The 23471-nt window shown below is 29.4% G+C and overlaps 1 protein-coding gene across 2 annotated transcripts in view; it reads right to left on the bottom strand.

Annotated features, from left to right (window-relative positions):
• Vps13 (vacuolar protein sorting 13C) overlaps positions 1 to 23471 on the bottom strand; it is a 286208-nt gene that overhangs the window by 69635 nt on the left and 193102 nt on the right. The window contains exons 41-45 of one of the 2 annotated variants that reach the window (XM_075374575.1): positions 18841 to 18998; positions 10296 to 10413; positions 9006 to 9230; positions 7836 to 8051; positions 5020 to 5067 (exon numbers count right to left, since the gene is read on the bottom strand). In XM_075374575.1, coding sequence (XP_075230690.1) covers positions 5020 to 5067; positions 7836 to 8051; positions 9006 to 9230; positions 10296 to 10413; positions 18841 to 18998 — 765 coding nt within the window. The remainder of the gene's footprint in view (positions 1 to 5019; positions 5068 to 7835; positions 8052 to 9005; positions 9231 to 10295; positions 10414 to 18840; positions 18999 to 23471) is intronic. The other variant, XM_075374576.1, reaches the window with a different exon arrangement.

Below are 23471 nucleotides of genomic sequence, written 5' to 3'. Positions count from 1 at the left end.
TAGCTGGATATGTTGAAACACTGCTATACCTCAACTGAATGACTTGCACCCTAGCGTGGTTTTTCAGCAGGATGGCACACCACCACTTCACGGATTACTAGTTCGAGATTTTCTGAATAAATAATTTCACGGCAGATGGATTGGGCTCGACGGTCCCACTCCCTGGCTATCACGATCACCATACATAACTCCCTTAGACCTTTTACTCTGGGGTTATGATAAGGACAGAGTTACGCATCACCCATACCTGATCTGGACATATTGAGATGGAGGATAACTGAAGCTGTTGCTAGTGTTACCGAAGAAATGTTGACCAACACATGGTGTGAAATCGATTATCGGTTGGACATTCCACGAGCAACAAAAAGCGCAAATGTTGAAGTTTATTGACACGGTAAAAAAAGATTGATAATTCTTTATTTCTTTTGCCACAAACCATACAGCAGCTAATTGTAATAGGTTTTCTATAATAAATTTTTGTAACCATGGGAAGACTTTATGAACACTTGTATATAAATTATTATTAGGTTTTCTATAAACAGTAATTACAATTTTGTTATTTATTATTTCAATACTTACATTTAGGTAGTTGATAGTGTGATTTATTTCAAGTTCATGTGTAAATTTTGTCATACATATTTATTTAATTTTTGTTTTATTATTTATATAGTAAAAACAGGCCTACTCATCCCCCTTGTAGTTATCGATAGATGATAAATGAATTTTGCAGCGTGTGAAAAATGCCATGCTTGATCAGGATTGGAATCGAACCAGGGATCTCTCATATTTTAATAATATTGTGTTCATCTTTTATATTTTCGTTAAAAAGTAATAAAGTTAATAATAAATTTAACTTTGCGGCATATAAAAATTAAATGAACTGAATGTATATATAAAATCACAAGACCTTCATAAAATGGTTTTCAGAGCATTTTAATATTTATAGGAGGTTATATTAAGTTTCCAAATGTAACTGTAACCTTATAAAAAATAATCATAAAATTGCTGATATATATATAATTTAGAAATAAATAATAAAACAGGGAAATTGATATTTAAAAAAATATAATATCAATAAATTTAAATGTAGATATAAATTAATAAAGAACAGAGTATGATGGTTCATTATATAAATCAGCAGAACTGTTATTATAGTCTAATATTTCAATAAGAATTATCACTCATAATACCATGATATGAGAAAGAGGTTTTTATGTTATACGACAAGGTAGTGAGTGTATGCTGATGTATTTTATGTAATATCCAATTTTAACTGCTGAAACAATTAAGTAAATCTTCAAAAATGCTGCACTTGGTAAGTTCTACTTACTTATGTACTGTAACTAGTGGTTTTGATTTTATAATTAATTATTTTATATTATTCAATACAGCGAGAAAAATGTTCGAAAAAAAATTATATATGGATATTGTATATATATATATATATATGGACAAATACAACAAAAAAAAAAAGAACTGGTTATGCTTATGAAACTTTTCAAGCAAAAAAATCAACTTATTTTACAAAATCATTTTCTGTGTACTGTTGTTATCTTTATTCAAATTTTGGATGAAAACTAGATATTGTCCACAAATAAATAATAAGTTAATTTTATTGAAATAAATTGTAGCTAATTTCTTCTCGTATAAATGGGTCTTTGGTATTTATTTATTCTGTTTATTTGATAAACTTGTAGTTCTGATTTAAAAAAATAAATTATGTATTAAAAAATTGTTTGTTATAAACTACAATTATAAAATAAACTAAAATACAACAGCACCGACAACATGATACTATAATATTATTGTTAAGTTTCTAATAACATAAAAGTAAATTCACATAGCAGATATGTAATGGCTACAACAAACAAATATGGACTGACAACAAACACATTAACTAAAGTAAGAGACATAAATTTTGACGTAGGTTTTTCCCATTTGTTGTAAACATGCCTTTTATTCTACCTTTACTGTGAGAAAGAAACACAAATCTATTTGTAATGTGAAATGACAGGTAAAACTTGTCAAATGAGAGAAAATACTGCAATTAGTAGCAGAAAGTAAAATGAATTTATATTTATTCTTTCAGTGTCAAAAGTTAAATCTCATAGATTGTAGTAAAATAAAATACTAAGTATAGTGCATAGTGCTCTAATTATGGAATTTTAGAATAATTACTCTAATTTACCTTACTCTAAAATAATATTAAATTAACCTCAAACAAAAGCAACCTATTAAATGTAAATTGTAATAATAGTTATTTGAAATCGACACCTGTAAAGTACTGTGTGGCTAGATTTTCACATATGAATACTACTAGCAAAGGTAAAGGCACAGAATCTTTAGTATTGTTACAAACTGTTAAATATCAAACTGAATATTGTGTTTGAAATGAAACAGTTACATGTTACAGAAACAATTTCTAATATGACTGTATTAACTTTAATACTTAACTGTTCATTTCTATTTTCAATCTCATTGTATATCATACAACCGGCTGTTCATAAACTATGTAATCACATTAATGTTTCAGAAAAAATAAGGAATGATTCTAATAAAAATAAATTTATAATTAAGATGATAATTTATAGTTTTGAATAATTTACAAAATAATTAAAAATTATCATAAAATGCTTTTATAACTAAAAAAAACAACTCAAAATTATATAACATTATTAGAAAAAATGGAATTTTTTTTTACAATCAGAAAACAAATCAATTCTTATTTATCTCTACAACTTATGAAAATTTATAATCGATGTGACAAACAAGGTAGAAAATAATCATTTGGTAGAGGGTCTATGACTTCAATAGTGTGATATTGCAACAGCCATGTTATATTAAATAGATGAACACTTATATATAAACTAACAGACCCGTTGTGGCTTTGCCTGCAATATGTAGTTACTTGCAATTCCCGTCGTGGTCAAGGGATGTTGTTTAGCTGGTCAAGGCTCGCTTCACTCACCCTTCCTGCCTAGCCAGTGAGCTCTTCCCCCTGGACCTCTCTGTATGGGTAAAAATGTGTTTTATTATTACCTTACAAACACCGCTAGGTAGTGACCGTACTTAGTTTTTCATTTTAAAAAAAATTATTGTATGTGTTTTAGTCCAGTAACCCGAAGCAGATGCAGTCAGTCGTGTCGCACCCCTTAAAAAACTGAATTTAAAAAAGAACCCAAAAATGATTTTTACATATTTATCTGAAGAGTATTTGCAAGCCCCAGTCTAGAGAATATCTTGTTTAGTATAGTCGGAAACGGGGAATATTTGCAAGCACTATTCAAATTTTTTTACTTTCTTCACTCTTTTCAGGTTGAATTTTGAAAAATCTAGAAATTGGTTTTTAGATATTTACATGAAAATTACACACACTAAAAATTGAGTTGATATCTTCATTTGTTACCATGAAATTAAAAAAAAATAATAAATTTCATTGTTACTCAATTTTAACCCTTTAAAATTAGCGTTTAAAAAAAATCCTTTCTTAGTGTGCACTTACACTATAAGAAGAACCTAACACAAATTTTCATCAATTTATCTTTAGTAGTTTTTGGATGGTGTTGATGAATCGGTTAGCCAGGACATGATCTTTTATATACAGTGAGAAATTCCAGGAAAGGTATACAATATCTAACTGTAATGGGATAAGTTTTTCACAACAAAAAAACTTAAATGGAACAAGAAAGAGAATTATGGGATGGATAATATTTCAGAGAACTTATTTTAAAATATGCTTCCAGTTTCTATGCGACCCTAACAATATTTTGTGTGAAACTGATTTTTCTAGCATGATAGCGGCCAAGGATCATCTGATTGTAACAAAAGAATATTTTGTGACTATTCCAAAGAATACAACAGGACATGTTCTATAAACATAATTAACATTTTTTGAAAAACTGGCTAGCTGAATGTGTTAAAATTTGACACAAAACAAACAAGAAAATTTGTCAAATTTAAGGTTAGGCGATTTAAAATGATCAATTATTAAAAATTTATGCCACAACAAGTTTACAATTAAAAAAAATATCAATAAGAGGCTCAAATTTTTAATTTATGAGTTTTGTGTAAAAATTAGGATGATTATTCTTATGCAGCCTCTGTACTCTTCCTACTTGACAACTGTAAATTTTTTGTTGTTTTTTTAACTATGAATTTGATTTAAAAGACAAGTTTCAAAATCATTGAAGGGATTCTAACTGATTATGATCGCATCATGAAGTGAAAACATCATCTTTATTGACATGCATATCAATAGAGGGGTGGGCAACTCTTGAGGATGAAGGACCAGTAGCTTTCAGGTAAGGTCTAAACAATTATAAAACAAAAGCTCAATAACCTTTTGAACAGGTTTCATTTTATGGTAAAGTAAAGGGAAAACAAACATATCCAATAAATTGTACAATTACAAAAAAAAAAAAAAAAAATAACCTTAATTACATGAGATCCTATATAAGAAGATTTTAAAGTTACATTAAAAAATTTAAATAGATCAAATAATCATGTATAAAAATAAACTTCAAATTTCATATTGTTGATAAATCACCGTTGTAATATTATTTTTTAATGGATAAGAGTTTCTACTTTCAATAGGCCAAAGAAGTTAGTTTACTAACAATCTATTACTAAAGTAAAAAAAAAAAAACTTACTGAATTAAAAAGTATAAAGTAATTAATTCTGCAATTTCAGTTAATAACAGAATCAATTATAAGAAATTTAAAAAAGAAAGATTAGTAAAAAATACAAGATTATACAAGTGTAATAAAAAGCTAATAGATCTGAACATGACTAATGATAACAGCAAGCAAAATTTAGTTATATCCGTTAATGAGTAGAACCGAATTTAAAGAGTTCATTAGAAAAATAAGTTAAAACTACATACTAATATAAGTTGTTAGACAGAATATTAAGAAGGACTATTAATAGTGTTAGTAGAGTAAAATGGTGTTAATGTTTTTTTATGTGTTTATAAAGTAAAAAAAAACTATTAAAATGCAGGCAAAACTATTAAATTATACCTCAGCCGGAACTGAAGTGCCTTCTGATCGCTCAGGTCTACTCGCTCTCTGTGAATAAATACGAATTAAAGTTCAAAGCTTTGGATTACTAAATAAATGAAATACTAAGTGATGTTAAAATAAAATATCAATTGGTATTACAATTAAATAATTATATGGTGTTGAGCAATAAAATGCTACATTAAAAAAACTGAGATCAAAAAATAAAACAAAATAGTTTAAATAAAAATAAACATTTTTCCAACAAGGAGATAAATAAATTACTTAATTCTGATCATACATAATAGTAGACATTACACAATCGTTTCAGAAATGGCCAAGTGTGCTACTCCACGGCTAAACGATGGAACTGCTCAAGCAAGTGCTTAGTCAGATCAAAGCAGCATCATAAAATACACAATTAATTTTAACAAAATAAATAAAAACACCATTCTAAAGTTCATATTAATTTTTAAATATAATAAGTACGATGAAAATGCAAGGTGTTCTTATATATTTTTTTAATCAGTATTATTTAAAAACTTATCTATAGAGTAACAATTTTTCTAAGAAAGGAAGTTTTTAATTTTATTTTATATAAATTGGTGGGAAGATGTTTTAAGCAGAACGGTAATCGATTAGAAATGACAATGTAAGATATAATTAAAATTTTTCCTACACTGAAGTACTGTTCTGAGTACATAAAACAAATTCTGCTGCCTAGTTTAGAAAAGTGGATACTGTTTAAGAATAGGTAATTTATTTTTATACCCAAATTAGCGCTTTTGTAAACACAGACTTCTTCGTAAAGAAACATATAACGGTCCAAATCTAAATAAATTTTCTATTTTTTAATGGATGAATTCAAATTATACATCATTTTATTTATTTTTAAAAGTAAATATTACTATAATAAAATATTTTATGGATAAGATTTATTCATATGAATAAAGTAGATGAAATCATTTAAAAAACTTATTAAATTAAATCGTTGGAGAATTAGCTAAATTAAATGTGAAGTTAAGCAAATTACTTTAGTTTTTTAAATAAATTAAACTATCAATCTTGATATCAAGCAGATAGTACTAGTAACTAGAAATAGAATACGATTATCAAATTTTAATCGGTAGAATGGCCATTTTTTTTAAACAATTTATCCTTTACTTCAATAGCTGTAATAATGTCCAAAATTATAAAATTTTAAATTATACCACTACAATGTACCTTTAGCTTCTATTATATATAGCGATATCAGTCATCAAGACATTATAGCATCTAACTTACTGGAGTCAGAATAATCAAAGATTATTAAATTTCTTTATTATTAGTAATTATATTTTCACTAAATAATTTAATAGATTAATAATTATTTGCTATAAATTTGCCCGATTAGATTTTATTTAAAACAAAAGTTATGGTATAATTATTATTTCATTTTTGTTCAATAATTAATGAGAAAAATTGACGTATAAAAAAATGGTTCATTCAGTTACAAAGAAACTGTTTGAGGGTCAAGTTGGCAACCTTGGGAACAAATTTAATTAGCTGTTCGATCATAATTAATTTTGTTGATTTCAGAATGTCAGCTCTGCTTGAAACATATATGCCAGAAGAGCAACGTTCAGTGATAAGACATTTGCTATCAGAAGGTGTGAAACCGGTAGAAATTTACTCAGGAATGTTCAAACAGGATGGTGAAAAGTGTTTAAACAACAGTAACGTGTAAAAATGGGTGGAGCAGTTTAATTTGGGCAGAACAAATGTAACTGACCTCCACTGCTGTGGAAGACCAGTTGAAGTTTCAACTACTGTGTTCAAAAATCGCATAAATCATCTTATTTGTGAAGACAGACTAGTCAAAATGTCCCAAATTGCTAGTTGTGTAATGTTAGTGTTGGAACCGAGCATTCAATCACTCATGGTGTGCTGAATTATTACAAAACATGTTAGAGATGGGTTCCAGGACAGTTGACTCAAGCCCATCAAGAACCTGGATTTGCATTTCTTCTGAGCTCAAAGAACAGTTTGAAACATACCTGAATTCAAACGGGAAAGACTTGATTAGAAACATCTGGATTCGTCCACCAAAAAAAAACTCACGCATCAGCCGGTAAGGTAATGTTGATGGTCTTCTGGAACTGACAAGGTCCAATTTTTAGTGACTATTTAGAAGAACAATGTACCGTGAACAGTGGAGCACTATTCTAACATGTTCCAACAGAAAGTGAGACTGCGATAGGGTGAAAACATCAGGGCGTTCTCACAAAAGGTGCGATTCTCTTGCATGACAATGCGTGTGCCCAACGCTCAGAGAAGGAGAAAAATGCTTGACAAAATGGTTTGGGAGGTGTTGTCACATTCTCCTTATAGCCATCCTCCTCGTCCCATCTGATTTTCATTTGTTCAGCCCGCTCAAAGACTTTTTATGCAGCAAAAAGTTTGACGACAACAAAGTGGTCAAAAAAGCAGTACACAAATGGTTCAAACAGCAAGGTCAACTTTTACACTGCAGGAATCAGAACACTCACAGAATGGTGGGACAAGTGTCTAAATGTTGCTGGATACTATGTTGAAAAGAAGTGTAAGTTTCATTGTCATTGAATAAATTATTTTTATACATCAATTTGTCTTGTTAATTATTGAATGTCCCTCATATATGCTAAATATTAATTATTTAATAAATTTGTGTAATTCTTGATCAACTTTTTTTGTGTAATAGACTTCTATTACAACACTATCTAGCACACCTATATAAAAACTTGACACCTATGACAGACAAAAATTTTAAGTCGACAACATAAAATAAATATATTTAATAGATTAGTAATGAAACTTACTCTGTAACATAATGACAATCCAGTTTTATTAATCATCCAGAATGGGCAATACAGAGCTAGCACCAAAGAACCCTGTTTGTTAATGGCATGCATGCCCAGATCGAATGTGATTCGTTGCGGTGAATCGTACGATTCAAAAGTCCACACTTCCAATTCTGGTGGATTTTCTGATATACTATGTTTACACGACCATTCCTTATCTAAGTATCCACTTATCTAAAAAAAAGCACACAATATACGTATATAAATAAAAAATAATTATAGTTAGTAAAACAATCAATAAATCAAAAAAATTTTATTAGATTCGAGCCATCATTCCACCATGTTTCTCCTAGAAAGGAGCTGTTTTACTTGTCCTTTCCTTTTAGATTAAACCGAGACACTAAGGAGGCCACTCCAACTCCCAAAATCGAGTGAAGTTTTAAAGGTAATGAAGGAGATACGATACAGGAAGGATGATCATAGATGGATAATGGGTGACTCAGATGATTAAGGGTTAAAAAACATTTAATGAATGTTCACAAATTCATGGGATTGTAGACTTTTTGTTTATAAAAATTAAGTTTTTTTCATTTCATTATTTTTTCTTAGGTGAAAAGAAGAAATTTTTAATTTATAAACTTACTAAGTATGAACTAGAATTTTATTTACACTTATGGTTGATCACTCTTCTTAAATGTCCTGTTACATATTTTTCAGGCTATTTAATCATTTTAATGATCTGAATAAAACTGGTAAACTGATGACAAGGAAATTTTCACTGTAAAGAATTGTTGAAAAAAATAGGAAAAAAATTACCAGAACTTAAAAAGTAAAAATTCTAATATCTGTATATTAAGATTTAATAATAATAAAAAAAAAAATTTACATAAAAATAACTAGTTTGGGAAATAAATACAAACAAAAAATAGTTACAATAAGTACAGGAAATATATGTGTGAACAAATTTCAAATCTATATGTATTTTATCTTTAAACACTAATAAATGATACTTTTTAATTCTTTCAAATGTAGAAAGTACGGTTCAAAATCAAAATGTACAGAAATCTTATGCATCGTTGAAGGCTTAAACATTATTTATGATACTTAAATAATCAAAAAAATTGTTGCCTCTCCTTCTTGAAATTTTCTCAAGCGGTTTATTTATAAACCAATAAAAAAATAACTTACCCTAATTACAATAGAAGATGAACCTGGTTCTGCTGTGGGAATTTCAAGTCGTTCACCAGAAGCAAGACAATTTTCTTTAGCTAAGCCTTGAACACAAACTATAATATCGGTCGGTAAAAAGTTCTTCAATATAACTGTAGCTCTTAAATGTATGTTATAACATGTACTCGCCATAGTATGCCGTTGACCGTACTCATAGTAAACTTGTTCCATCTCACCTAACGCCTGTAAAAAAATTTTATAAATGTAAATCAATTAAAAAAAAATTCTACAGTATAAACCACACATACACAAAAAAAGGCAGGTTATATAATTCTTAACAACATAAAAATAAAAAACTTTTAGCCGCTGTCTAATTTTTTCTGGTTGTATATTTTCAAAAATTATTTAATTTTTGTTCAATTTATAACCAAGAATTTTGTTAGTCATTTTAGATATGTTATCAATAATAAACTGAAATAAAACCATAATGCCAACTCATTATAAAATAATATACAGACTCGCTACAATTCTTATGTATTTAAGCATTAAAGTATTATTAAAGTATTTATTTATTAAATACATTAAAGTATTTATTTAAAGCATTAAAATATTATTTTGGTGCCACAAAAAATTCTTTAGAAAAAGACAGTTACAAATGCAATCCCTTTGTCAACCAGAATCTTGCAACAAAACAAAACTTTTCTAATCGTTAAAGTATAGTGCTGAGAAATCTTCATGTCACCTGATAAATAGTCTAGTTATATGTAATCTATGTTATACTACTTAATAAATTAACTATTTATGTTTAATTTACACAGATCTTATGTTTTTATTACATTTTTATATATTATGATAATGAATTACTGTGGTGCATTCTATTTTTGTAAAATGTCTGTCTCATGACTAAAATAATGTCAAGAGTAAATGAAAAATAATTTTTAAATTTTAACCTTATGTTATAAACAGATTTTATATAAAATAGACTGTTGTATTAATTATTTAGTTACAATTAAATTATAATCAGTCAATAAAGGAATGACAGACTGCAAAAAGTCAAGACAGAATTAAAAATTCAATACACAGACTGCAGAAGGAATATCATATATGAAGATATATTGAAGTTAAAGTAGTTAATTTTATGTAAGTTTACCTTGTGAAAAGTATATTAATGTGATAAAGCTAAACAATAGTTGAGCCATTCAATAACCATTGTGATAATCCTAAAATGGAATATACACCGATTCTACAGTATATAATCACTTTTTGAGTTGATGAAAATAAAAAAACAACACATAATTAATACTATACCTTAATAAAAAACGGTTCTTTATCTTCAATATTCTTTGAATTACACTGCAGAATTTTAGTCAATGTAAGTGTTTTCTGTAAATCTTTCCAAATATAAGGGCTCAAAGAGACAGTGTACCTATAAAATAGAAGGGAAAAATTAATAAATAAAAAAAATCCAAAATTTCTCAACAAAACAATACTACTAAAAAAGAAGCCGGCAAAGAGTTGTGCAACCCTTTATTTGGTCGGTTTGATGCCATTCTCCTCTTTCTATTTCAGTCTATGCTAAGCTGTACTACAACTTCCTTTCCTTCATTTTTCTGTACGTTTTCTAACATCTATACGGCTCTGTCGGTCTCAATATATGGCTTATGTATCTTATCTCTTTACAAGAATCTGGCACAATATATGTCTTACTTCTGAAAACTTCTTCACTTTGTATTTTATCAATCAACCCCCTAATCTTCGACATTCTCTTGTTTCACCGCATTTCAAGAGCCTATATTCTTTTTCTTTTCAGTTTTTCTGTATCTATATTTATTTACCATACACATGAACATATTATACAGAGTTTCTCTTTAATTTTTAAATATTCATTAATTACTTGCCAATGTATTTTTTGCATGAATTTCTTTCTTACTTTATCATTCGTTTGTAATTTTACATCTGAATAACAAAAATTTTATAACACTAAGTAACAATATCTTATTAATTGCTCATTATCCTCCTTTCTTTCCTAAATATTATTTGATTCTTACTTTCAAACTGAATTTATTTCCTGGCAACAAATACACAAATTCTTCAATTATGTTATTTAATATTTCATATAACCGATGTTTAGTTTTTTTTTTTTTTTTTTTTATTAAAAGAATGTAATCGATTAAACTTATTTTATTTTTTATCTCCGAACTGTCACTGTGGCTTAGAATCTTTATTTGCTTCTTTTTCCAAGTTCTTTTATTGGTATTTCCATGTAAATACAGAAAAAAAGCAATAAGAAAACATTACATCATTCTCCATTCTTTTTTGTACTATACATTTTGTTTAAAAAATCTTCTCAATAATCTAATCAGAATTCAATAGAAAAAAGATATTTTCTTTTACAGAAACAATATTACTTTGTTGAAATTCTTAAATAAAAATTCTACTGAGATCTCAAATTTTCTACCTGTCCTTTCAAAATGTACATAAATGTATGTTCAGATCATTTTCATTAACGGCTTCTGAATTTGTTTTATTTTGTAGTTAATTTTTATATTTAGTATCTTCATCTGTTAATTCTTAAAATTATTACATACGTTTATATTTTAAATAATTATTAGGAACCTAATCATATCTGTTTCTCATTTTATAAATCATTATCATATCTTGTTGCAGCTCTGATCAAGGTTTTGGCTCAGTTTCATGTGATGCATCTGAATAAACGTTGGAGCACTTTCTTTTTCTATTTGTGTAGTAGCTTATCTATCTACTCCTAACATGATCTATACAATGCATTATTGTCTACTAATTAGAATAATTTATTTGTTGCAATTTGCCTTTCCTCATTTTATACCAGTATTATACTTACTCTTCTTAAATTATTTTTTCTCTATATTTTAAATTTTATTCTTCTTTAAAATCCCAGACATTGTACTTACTGCTTTCTTTATAATCATGTTTTTTTTTCAAGATCTACAAACGCTAGTATAAAGCTATGTGGACTAAATTTTATTCTTGTTTTCCTGAAACAGAAGTGATCTACATTTGGTATGCTCTTCATTGTAGATAAATCTGCACATTAATAATCAACGCAATAATCAATATATTTTTTTTACAATTTTATGTAAAAGTAATGGTTTTATTGAGATCTGAGTGCCTCTCCAGTTTAACATTTTGTATAGTATAGTGTACTACCTCTCAGACTCACTTTTATATAAGTTTTTATCTAAAACAAATTCAGAATACAATAATAGTTTATACAATACTAGTTTATTAATAATTTTTTATACATCATATAAAACTGTTCTTGAAATATAAAATAAATAAAAAATATTTGTAGAAATTTTTAGAAGATCTACATACATAAGACTGTTGGCCTGTATTTTGACAAATATCTCCAGACTGTTCAACGTAATTCTTTAAAAACGTCTCAAAAGCTTCTAGTGTATGGGGCATTGAAATCATTAAATTTTGGACATAATTAAAAAAAAAGAGAGGATTAGTTTTCACAATTTTTAATTTATGACTTTTTGTATAGCGGTTGTAGAAAACTGAGTTTTAGTATGATGACGGTACTTACTTACCAAGTTATTTAATATTTTAAAGTTTTAATTCAATTGGATTTAGGGATGAGAGATATTTAACATTATTTCTAAACAATTAATTATTGCATCAACTCTAGAACTTTACTAGATAAAAAAAGTTGAAATTTGGCTATAAATGTCCTATCTTTGGCCTGTGATTTTTGACTCCATCATAAGAAAAAAATCCTCTCTGAAGAAGCAGAAATCTCCTTGAAAATGCAAAATGTTAAATGAAAATAAATAAAAGCAGTTATTTTTATCAATAGTTTTAGTAAAATAAAATGTGTTTTTGGGGTCTTAAAAGTTTATGTACTGCAGTAATTATTTACTTCAAAAAGATGGGTCCAATTTGGTATATTGTTATTCAAAGGATAAACAGTTTACTTATAAAAAAAAATTATATATATATATATATATATATAAACACATACACACACACACACACATATATATATATATATATATATATATATATATATATTAAATAATGAGACTAATCCTCTAAAATATTTTATTTTAAATTTATACACATTTAGTTATAATCCCCTTCAATATACACCCCCTCCTCTATCCCTACAACGCTCCATGCAAATTTTCCATTGTTTGAAACAATGTCTTGAAACAATGAAACAAGTCTTCTTTTGCGAGCTCTTTCATGATGTGTGCCACTTTTTCTTTCATAGCTTCAACGGTCTGAAATCTTGTTCCTTTTAATGCAGATTTGATCTTGAGAACAGATAAAAGTCACATGGTGCCAGGTCAGGTGAATAAGGTAGATAGTCTAACACTGGGATCTTATACTTGGCTAGAAACGTCTTGACAGACAATGCAGTGTGAACCAGTGTGTTGTCTTGATGAGGAACCCGTGATTTGTTCTTCAACAATTCAGGTCATTTTTTTCTTATTTTTTCACAGAGTTGAGCAAACACCTCGAGGTAGAAATGTTGATTAATAGTTTGACCTTCAGAAACCCAGTGACAGTACACAATCCCATGAATATAAAAAAAAAAAACAATTATCACTTTGAATTTTAATTTGCTCATTCAAACTTTTTTAGCTCTTGGTGAATTTAGGGCCTTCCAATGCATGGATTGATGCTTAGTTTCAGGATTGAAAAACCAAGATTTATCACATGTTATCACTCTTTCCAAGAAGTTTGGGTCATTTTCAGTGGTATTCAGTGTCAGAACAAACGTTTTCATGAGCTTCTTTTTGTTCGATTGTGAGAATTTTAGGCATCACTTTCATGCACACTTTTTGCACGTTAAAATTGTTATGTAAAATTTGTCTTACTCATTTTTGTCAATTCCTACAGTTTCAGCAATTGCACGAATAGTTAACCGACATTCAGATCGAATCAAATTACCAATTTTTTCAATATTTTTATCTGTTTTTGACATGGAAAGACGACCTGGTGGATATCAACTTCAACATCTTCTCAGCCATCTTGGAAACGCTTAAACCACCCAAAAACCTGTGCACGTGATAAAGATTCATTGCCATACACTTTTTTTAATAAAAGATAAGTTTCAGTAGCAGTTTTTCCAAGTTTTATATGAAATTTCATGACAATTCTTTACTCTAATAAAACACTTATCATTTTTTTGGCATAACAAAAAAACAGATGTTATCCAAACAAAGGCCACAGTCAAGACTAATATGTCTACAGAAACTGGAGTGATAACAATCGAAAGAGAAGGCTTCATGCTACATAGCTAACAGTTGTACAAATTTTGCGCATGCGCAGTTCTTTTGTAGCAGCATTATTATTTAATAGCCATACACTGTATATAAATAATGTCCTGAAAGGATTCTGCTAAACTTCATGGATGTATTTCTTTCGTTAAAAAATGAAAAACTTTTGTATAAATATGGGTCTGAAACACTTCATTAGCAAGTTACGACTAGTGAAAAATTTCATTCTAATTTATGCTCTTCAGCTGAAATTCTGGAAAGGTAAATTAAGGGGCGAATTTAGTGGTTTGTTACGGTTTTTGGGCTGAAAAGGTTTTCAAAAATGGGTCTCAGAACTGTATGACCACTATTTTCTACAAAACAGGGTGTAATAAACAAAAAAAAATTGTGTTGAAAAACACAGTTTTTTAGCTTTGGTGTAAAATAATTTTGCTTTAGTAATTTTAGCTGTTATTATACTTAAACTTGGCGGTTATTGATTTATTACAATCTGTTTGTTTGCTAATATATTAATTTGATAGATATCACACGCAACAGCAATTAATTGTATTTTCATGTAAAACAATAATAGAAAAATTATGTTGATATGAATTTGTCTGCCTGCACTATTATGATGCTAATTCTTAATTATTAGTGCATTAATTCCCCACTAGGGATGCTGTAATGCTATACAATATTAGTAGTCTGTGTTTAATCTACCAGAGAACAAAGCTCTACAAACAAAATGTTCAAACATTATTGTGTTACAATTCAGAATCTTGCTTCAGTGTGCTGTATTTATTATTGAGAAGTTAATTTTCAGTATAAAATTTCATTTAATTTGTGGATTTGTGATTTATATGTAATTATGAGGGATAAGGCTCCGGCCTAACATAGAGATGGCACCAGCAGGTCTAATATCTTACCAGCATTCTACAGTACTATTCTCCAACAGCTTATATATATAATTTCAGGTCAATAGCTTGGTTGGTATATATTTGACAACATTTGGAGTGAAATGCCTTTGTTAGTCTAATGAAAATGGAAAAATTGGAAAAATGAACGGTAATAAAATACTTCTATTTGAAAGGTTTAATGTTGTTTCAAATGAAACAAGAAATAGATTCAACACTAAAAGACTTTTTTTCTACATCATATTCACTGACAAAACAGTGGGTTTCTGAGTTTAAAAAAGGATGTAAGAGCGCTGAGGATGAACCACACTCCAGACGCACCACTGAGTTGATGAATTGTGAAATGATTCATAAAGATTCATAAAATCATACTGGAAAACTGCAGATTAAAAGTATGTGAGATAGCTGAAACTATTAAAACATCAAAAGGATGTTAGGTTAACCAAATGACATCTAATGAAAAAAAAAAATCTTGTTTCACCCATGACAATGGACCAGCAAATTCATCAGTTGTCACAATGGCTAAAATCAACAAACTAAAGTTTGAGTTGTTTGCTCATTCACCTTATTCACCAGAATTACTACCCAGCGACTACCAACTGTTTCCTAACCTCAAAAATGGCTTGGTGGACAATGATTTAAGAGCAACAAGGAAGTTAATGATACTGTAAAAAAAATGGGTATTTTTAATGAGGAGCTCGACGAATCGCATTATAAAAATGGTATAACTAAATTAGAGCACTGGTATGAAAAATGTATTAGTCTTTGTGGAGATTAAATTGAAAAATAAAATAAAAAAATTGTTTTCTTTATCAGGCTGGAAACTTATTTTCTGAAAAAAGTAACAACAATGCTACACGAGTTACTGAAGAATGAAACAAATGAATGAGCAGATTTTATGTATGATGGAGTGAAATCCAATCCCCCTACTACTATTTGTAGATTATCTCACATTTGGGGATTCCATGTAACAGAATATGGTGGACATTACACAATGAAGGTCTCTATCCATATCATCCTCAACCGGTTCAATATTTTGTAGAAGGTGATTAAATTCTGCAGCTGAATTATTATCAATGGTTATTACAAAATCATGAGATTCGATCGCCAATATTATTTACAGATGAAGTAACATTTCCACGAGATGGGATAAACAATACATAAAACAAATGTTTTTGGAAACATGACAATCCTGGTGAAAACATTGGAAATAATTTTCAGCACTGTTTTTCATTAAATGTCTGATGTGGGATAATAGGTAATGTTCTTATCAGACCTCATGGTTATCTGAACTTTCTTCAAAATGAGCTGTCAGTACTTTTAGAGGAAGTTTCACTTAGTATAAGAACTTATATGTGTTTCCAATATGAAGGCACACTAGTCCTTTTTTATGGTCCTGTTATTCATTATCTGAATGAAACATTTCTTATCTGCTGAATTGGTTGAGGTGGATCTCAACCATAGTCAGCTAGATCACCTGATAAGAATCCCTTGGATTTCTTTTCGTGGGGATTAATGAAAGCGTTAGCATATGACAAAAATCTGAAAATGCAAATGAACTTTTACTAATAGTCACGTGGGCTATTGAAGAAATAAAAAAATCCATGAATTTTAGAAATTTCTATCTCATCTGTAATATAAGAATAACTTATGCTATTTTATTTTGTTTTAGAAGCCTAGTTTGTAATAAAAGAAGGCTGTTTTAATCTAAAATTGTAATTCAGTATTTTCTATATTGCTACGTATTATTGTTTTGCATCAAAGAATACATTATTTCTTGTACCATTAATTACTTTTATTGACTTTAGTTATGTCAATTTTGTAAAAACTTAAATTCTCTAGCAACTTAACCAATAAGTTTTATTTGTTTATTGACAAATTAACAAAGCTAAAAAAATTTAATCTTTTTGTTTATTACACCCTATTTTGTAGAAAACAGTAGGGATACAATCTGATTGCTCTTTTTTAAAGATTTTTGAAGTCAAAAATCATATGGAACCACTAAATTTGCCCCTTAATTTATCTTCCCAGAATTTCAATAGGGATTCATTCTAGCAAAGGAGCAGAAATCGGGGCAAAATCTTTCACTAGTCGTATATTTAATATACTAGTCGTATATTTAATAGTTTTCATATATTTAACATGAATTTTTTTTAACGAAATTCTAAATTAATAACAGATTTTGATAATAGAAATCTAGTGTCTTACCTTTTCTGATATCAGTATCGTTTTGTTAAAAACAATTTTATTTATATTACAAATTTTTTGTTTTTTGAGCAGAAAAAATATCTGCAAGACTCTTAATGTACGGTTTACAATTTCACTGTAATTTTTTTAGATAGTTTATAACAGTTCTTATATTATTAACAGATTTTGGTATATTTTTGAAACCTCTTGCAATAAATGACTTTCTCAATTCAACTGAATTACAAAACACTAGGTATACCGAAAAGCCAACGACAAACCATCTAATGCTGTCATATTCGATAAAACTTCATTGAAACAGTAGTGTTTTCTATTTAAAAAACCTGTAATTTATGACGTCTTTGGTTTAGTAGAATCATTTTTAGGCGAGTTAGAATTTTTCATTAAAATTGGATTCTCTTCTTTTCAATAAATTAATGCTATGTTATGTTTATAAATAAATGTGTATGTAGTTTGCTTGTACTTCTTCAAAAAAATTTAATAATCCTTGAACATGTTTTGCATTTTGCCAGCATATTTTTTTCATCATATAAATAGTAAAACCAAGCCGAAGTTATCGGCAGATTTTTTATGTTCTTTGAGGTCATTATTATTCATTATGGATAAATAAAACTCAAAACATATATGTTACAAATATAGATATTTTGAACAATAAAGTACACATTGTACTTATTTGTGAAAAAAAAACTTGCAAATTTAAAAAAATATATAAATGTTTAAATATTTAAAACGATACGCACAATTTCACTATGACATTATGCAGACAGAGAGATCGGAACGGAAGTGAGATAGCAAATGATTAATGTTGGTACCATCACATCGATGAAAAAATATATATTTCAAATAACAGTAGACGCCCAAAAGTTAAATTAAACCCTTTAATAAAAAAAAATATTTATTATGTATTTTTTTTAATCGCTTGGGTCCGCAGTTAAGCAATTTTTTCCACAGAGGATGAGATGAATGCTTTGAAGCGTGTGTGAAAAATGCAATCCCTGACCGGGATTCGAACCCAGGACCTCCGGGTGAAAGGCTGAGATGCTACCATTTGCGCCACAACGGCCGGATTATGTATATCTAATACCCAAAATACTGTATTTTACCTTAGCAAATACCAGTTTCACAAATTGCAAAATAGCACAAAATATCGATAATCGGTGTACATGTATTGCAATTGCTATTAATGAATTATCGAGTTCTAGGTATAACTGCTTTTTTAGTATTTCAAGATTTTTATTTTTATATATATGAGAAAAAAAGAAACAGTTCTAAAGGAGCAGAGATCTATATAAAAGTGTTAAATGCATATAAAAAGGATAATAAGATAAATATTTATATTTTAACAAATAATTATTATGTCGGTAAACTGCAAGTTTCTTATATTTATTCGTATATTACTATTATAATATTTAATGAATTTTTAACTGAAATTATTTTAAAATATAAGTAAACTTATCAGCAAAGAAAAGTTAAATATTTACTTACCCAGGAACACTAAAAAATATTTCATTTGTTGGTGTATAAACTGCCTGTAATGGTAAATTAAGATGACTTTCTGGTTTTACTGAACCAACAAGTTGAACCTCATTACCTTTCTTTGTCATAAAATATATGGAAACTTCTTCTTTGAAATGATTATGAATCTAAAACATGTAATAAAAAATTTCAACTTTCAGAATTTAGCCGATGAATGGGCTAATTGATAAACAATTTTTTCTTTAATTGAAATGAATGCTTGTTTAAACAAATCTTCTCTAATTAAAGAAAATCTTAAGCACCTCTTAATTAACAAAAAATTAAACAGTAGAAAATTATTATTTAGCAAAAATAAAATGTTATTATTTAATAAAAACTTAAATATCCTCCCTAAAGGCAATAACTAGTAGTCTGAAATTAATATTATGCTTTGTAAATGGAAACAATTATAGAACATTTTTAATACTTTTTAAATTTCATAAAATTTAAATTATCAACAGGTAAAAGCCTACACATTATATACAGAACATATAATAGTTGTATATACAAAAATTAAAAAAAAAAATTAATTAATCTGTTTTGACAGAAAAAGTTAACAATTCACTGTGATTTTTGTACCATATTGTTATCAGATGTATGTAATCCAGTATGTTATCCATGTTGTATGTAAACATAATTTATAAATAAATGTTTTGGATGAAATCTACGGTAAAGGTATACATTTTTTCAAGGCAGAGAACACTGAAATTTATAGAATTTACTTGTGTTAAACGGTTTCAAAAACTATTCAAGTTATTTTAAAAATATTTTTAAAATAAAAAATACTGAAAGTATTAATAATTGGATCATTTTTCTTCATTAACAGCTGTAACGTTTAATTTAACTCGAATAAATTCAGAAAAAACATACCGTATATATTTTTTTATGAAGTTGCACCTCCTCTATGAATCATGAGACCTTGCCGTTGGTGAGGGGGCTTGAGTGCTCAGGGATACAGAGTAGCTGGACCGAAGGTGCAACCATATCGGAGAGGTATCTGTTTGAGAGCCAGACTAAGGAATGATTCCTGAAAGAGGGCAGCAGCTCTTTCAGTAGTTGTTAGGGGCGTGAGTCAGGACGACTTAAACGGCCGTATCAACATCACTCAGTCCTCTGAGTACTGCGCAGCTGAAAGCAATGGAAAACTACAGCTGCTTTTTTTTTTCCAAGAAAATGTGGCTCTGCATTTTCACATAACAATAATGGAGGCGCCTTCCTTGGTAAAATATTCCGGAGGTAAAATAGTCCCCCGTTCGGATCTCCGGGTGGGGACTACTAAGGAAGGGGTCACCAGAAAATTAAAAAATAACATTCTACGAGTCGGAGCGTGGAATGTTAGAAGCTTAAAAAAGGTTGGTAGGCTAGAAAATTTAAAAAGGGAAATGGATAGGGTGAATGTGGATATAGTAGGAATTAGTGAGGTTCGGTGGGAAGAGGAAGGCGACTTTTGGTCAGGTGATTTTAGAGTAATTAACTCAGCGTCAAATAATGGGCAGGCAGGAGTAGGTTTCGTGATGAACAAGAAGATAGGGAGGAGAGTGGAGTATTTCAAAACGCATAGCGATAGAATCATTGTAATAAGGATAAAATCAAAACCTAAACCGACAACGATTGTTAACGTTTATATGCCTACAAGCGCCCATGATGATGATGAGGTAGAGTGTGTATACGAAGAGATTGATGAAGCAATTAAACACGTAAAAGGAGATGAAAATTTAATAATAGTTGGAGATTGGAATGCAAGCATTGGAAAAGGCAAGGAAGGAAATATAGTGGGTGAATACGGGCTGGGCAAAAGGAATGAAAGAGGGGACCGACTTATAGAGTTTTGCACAAAGTATAATTTAGTAATTGCCAACACCCAATTTAAAAATCATAATAGAAGAATATACACTTGGAAAAAGCCAGGCGATACTGCAAGGTATCAGATAGATTATATCATGGTTAAGCAAAGATTTAGAAATCAACTCGTTGACTGCAAAACTTACCCTGGAGCAGACATTGATAGCGACCATAATTTGGTGATAATGAAATGTAGATTGGGGTTTAAAAACCTGAAGAAAAGGTGTCAGATGAATCGGTGGAATTTAGAGAAGCTTGAGGAAGAGGAGGTAAAGAAGATTTTTGAGGAGGACATCGCAAGAGGTCTGAGTAAAAAAGATAAGGTAGAAAATGTAGAAGAAGAATGGGAGAATGTTAAAAAGGAAATTCTTAAATCAGCAGAAGCAAACTTAGGCGGAATAAAGAGAACTGGTAGAAAACCTTGGGTTTCAGACGATATATTGCAGCTGATGGATGAACGTAGAAAATATAAGAATGCTAGTGATGAAGAAAGTAAAAGGAACTATCGGCAATTAAGAAATGCTATAAACAGGAAGTGCAAACTGGCAAAAGAAGAGTGGATTAAAGAAAAGTGTTCAGAAGTGGAAAGAGAAATGAACATTGGTAAAATAGACGGAGCATACAGGAAAGTTAAGGAAAATTTTGGGGTACATAAATTAAAATGTAATAATGTGTTAAACAAAGATGGTACACCAATATATAATACGAAAGGTAAAGTCGATAGATGGGTGGAATATATTGAAGAGTTATATGGAGGAAATGAATTAGAAAATGGTGTTATAGAGGAAGAAAAGGAAGTTGAGGAGGATGAAATGGGAGAAACAATACTGAGATCTGAATTTAAGAGAGCATTAAAAGATTTAAATGGCAGAAAGGCTCCTGGAATAGACGGAATACCTGTAGAATTACTGCGCAGTGCAGGTGAGGAAGCGATTGATAGATTATACAAACTGGTGTGTAATATTTATGAAAATGGGGAATTTCCATCAGACTTCAAAAAAAGTGTTATAGTTATGATACCAAAGAAAGCAGGGGCAGATAAATGTGAAGAATACAGAACAATTAGTTTAACTAGTCATGCATCAAAAATCTTAACTAGAATTTTATACAGAAGAATTGAGAGGAGAGTGGAAGAAGTGTTAGGAGAAGACCAATTTGGTTTCAGGAAAAGTATAGGGACAAGGGAAGCAATTTTAGGCCTCAGATTAATAGTAGAAGGAAGATTAAAGAAAAACAAACCAACATACTTGGCGTTTATAGACCTAGAAAAGGCTTTCGATAACGTAGACTGGAATAAAATGTTCAGCATTTTAAAAAAATTAGGGTTCAAATACAGAGATAGAAGAACAATTGCTAACATGTACAGGAACCAAACAGCAACAATAACAATTGAAGAACATAAGAAAGAAGCCCTAATAAGAAAGGGAGTCCGACAAGGATGTTCCCTATCGCCGTTACTTTTTAATCTTTACATGGAACTAGCAGTTAATGATGTTAAAGAACAATTTAGATTCGGAGTAACAGTACAAGGTGAAAAGATAAAGATGCTACGATTTGCTGATGATATAGTAATTCTAGCCGAGAGTAAAAAAGATTTAGAAGAAACAATGAACGGCATAGATGAAGTCCTACGCAAAAACTATTGCATGAAAATAAACAAGAACAAAACAAAAGTAATGAAATGTAGTAGAAATAACAATGATGGACCACTGAATGTGAAAATAGGAGGAGAAAAGATTATGGAGGTAGAAGAATTTTGTTATTTGGGAAGTAAAATTACTAAAGATGGACGAAGCAGGAGCGATATAAAATGCCGAATAGCACAAGCTAAACGAGCCTTCAGTAAGAAATATAATTTGTTTACATCAAAAATGAATTTAAATGTCAGGAAAAGATTTTTGAAAGTGTATGTTTGGAGTGTCGCTTTATATGGAAGTGAAACTTGGACAATCGGAGTATCTGAGAAGAAAAGATTAGAAGCTTTTGAAATGTGGTGCTATAGGAGAATGTTAAAAATCAGATGGGTGGATAAAGTGACAAATGAAGAGGTATTGCGGCAAATAGATGAAGAAAGTAGCATTTGGAAAAATATAGTTAAAAGAAGAAACAGACTTATAGGCCACATACTAAGGCATCCTGGAATAGTCGCTTTAATATTGGAAGGACAGGTAGAAGGGAAAAATTGTGTAGGCAGGCCACGTTTGGAGTATGTAAAACAAATTGTTGGGGATGTAGGATGTAGAGGGTATACTGAAATGAAACGACTAGCACTAGATAGGGAATCTTGGAGAGCTGCATCAAACCAGTCAAATGACTGAAGACAAAAAAAAAAAAAAATGAAGTTGCAGCGGTGAACTGTGTGGTTTTAAGTTAGGCTTCCCCTTTTACTGTACTGTATATCATGAATTGAGGAAAGTGAATCATTAATGAGCACGTCAGAAAGGATAAAGTTGCCAAAGATGTAAAACGATGAGGGATTAAAAGGAACTGAACCGGACAAAGAAAAACTGAACTTCCGATATGAAAAGAATAAATGAACTTCCAATTGAGGGCAGAATAACACTGGTCAACATAAAATTTGGAAATGAAAAGGGAGTAAATGTTTTATATAGTATTTTATATGCCGAATATAAATATGCATTCCGAAACAAGCCATCATGTAAGAGGTTCTTAAGTTACCCCTTAAATTTATTTGTTCCATCGTTCGTGGAACAAACGATACAAATAAATTAGTACGTCTGTATGTTTCCTTATTCACA

This window comes from Lycorma delicatula, chromosome 9 (assembly GCF_047948215.1).
Source record: "Lycorma delicatula isolate Av1 chromosome 9, ASM4794821v1, whole genome shotgun sequence".
NCBI lineage: Eukaryota > Metazoa > Arthropoda > Insecta > Hemiptera > Fulgoridae > Lycorma > Lycorma delicatula.
This window is presented reverse-complemented; position numbering and strand designations above follow the sequence as displayed.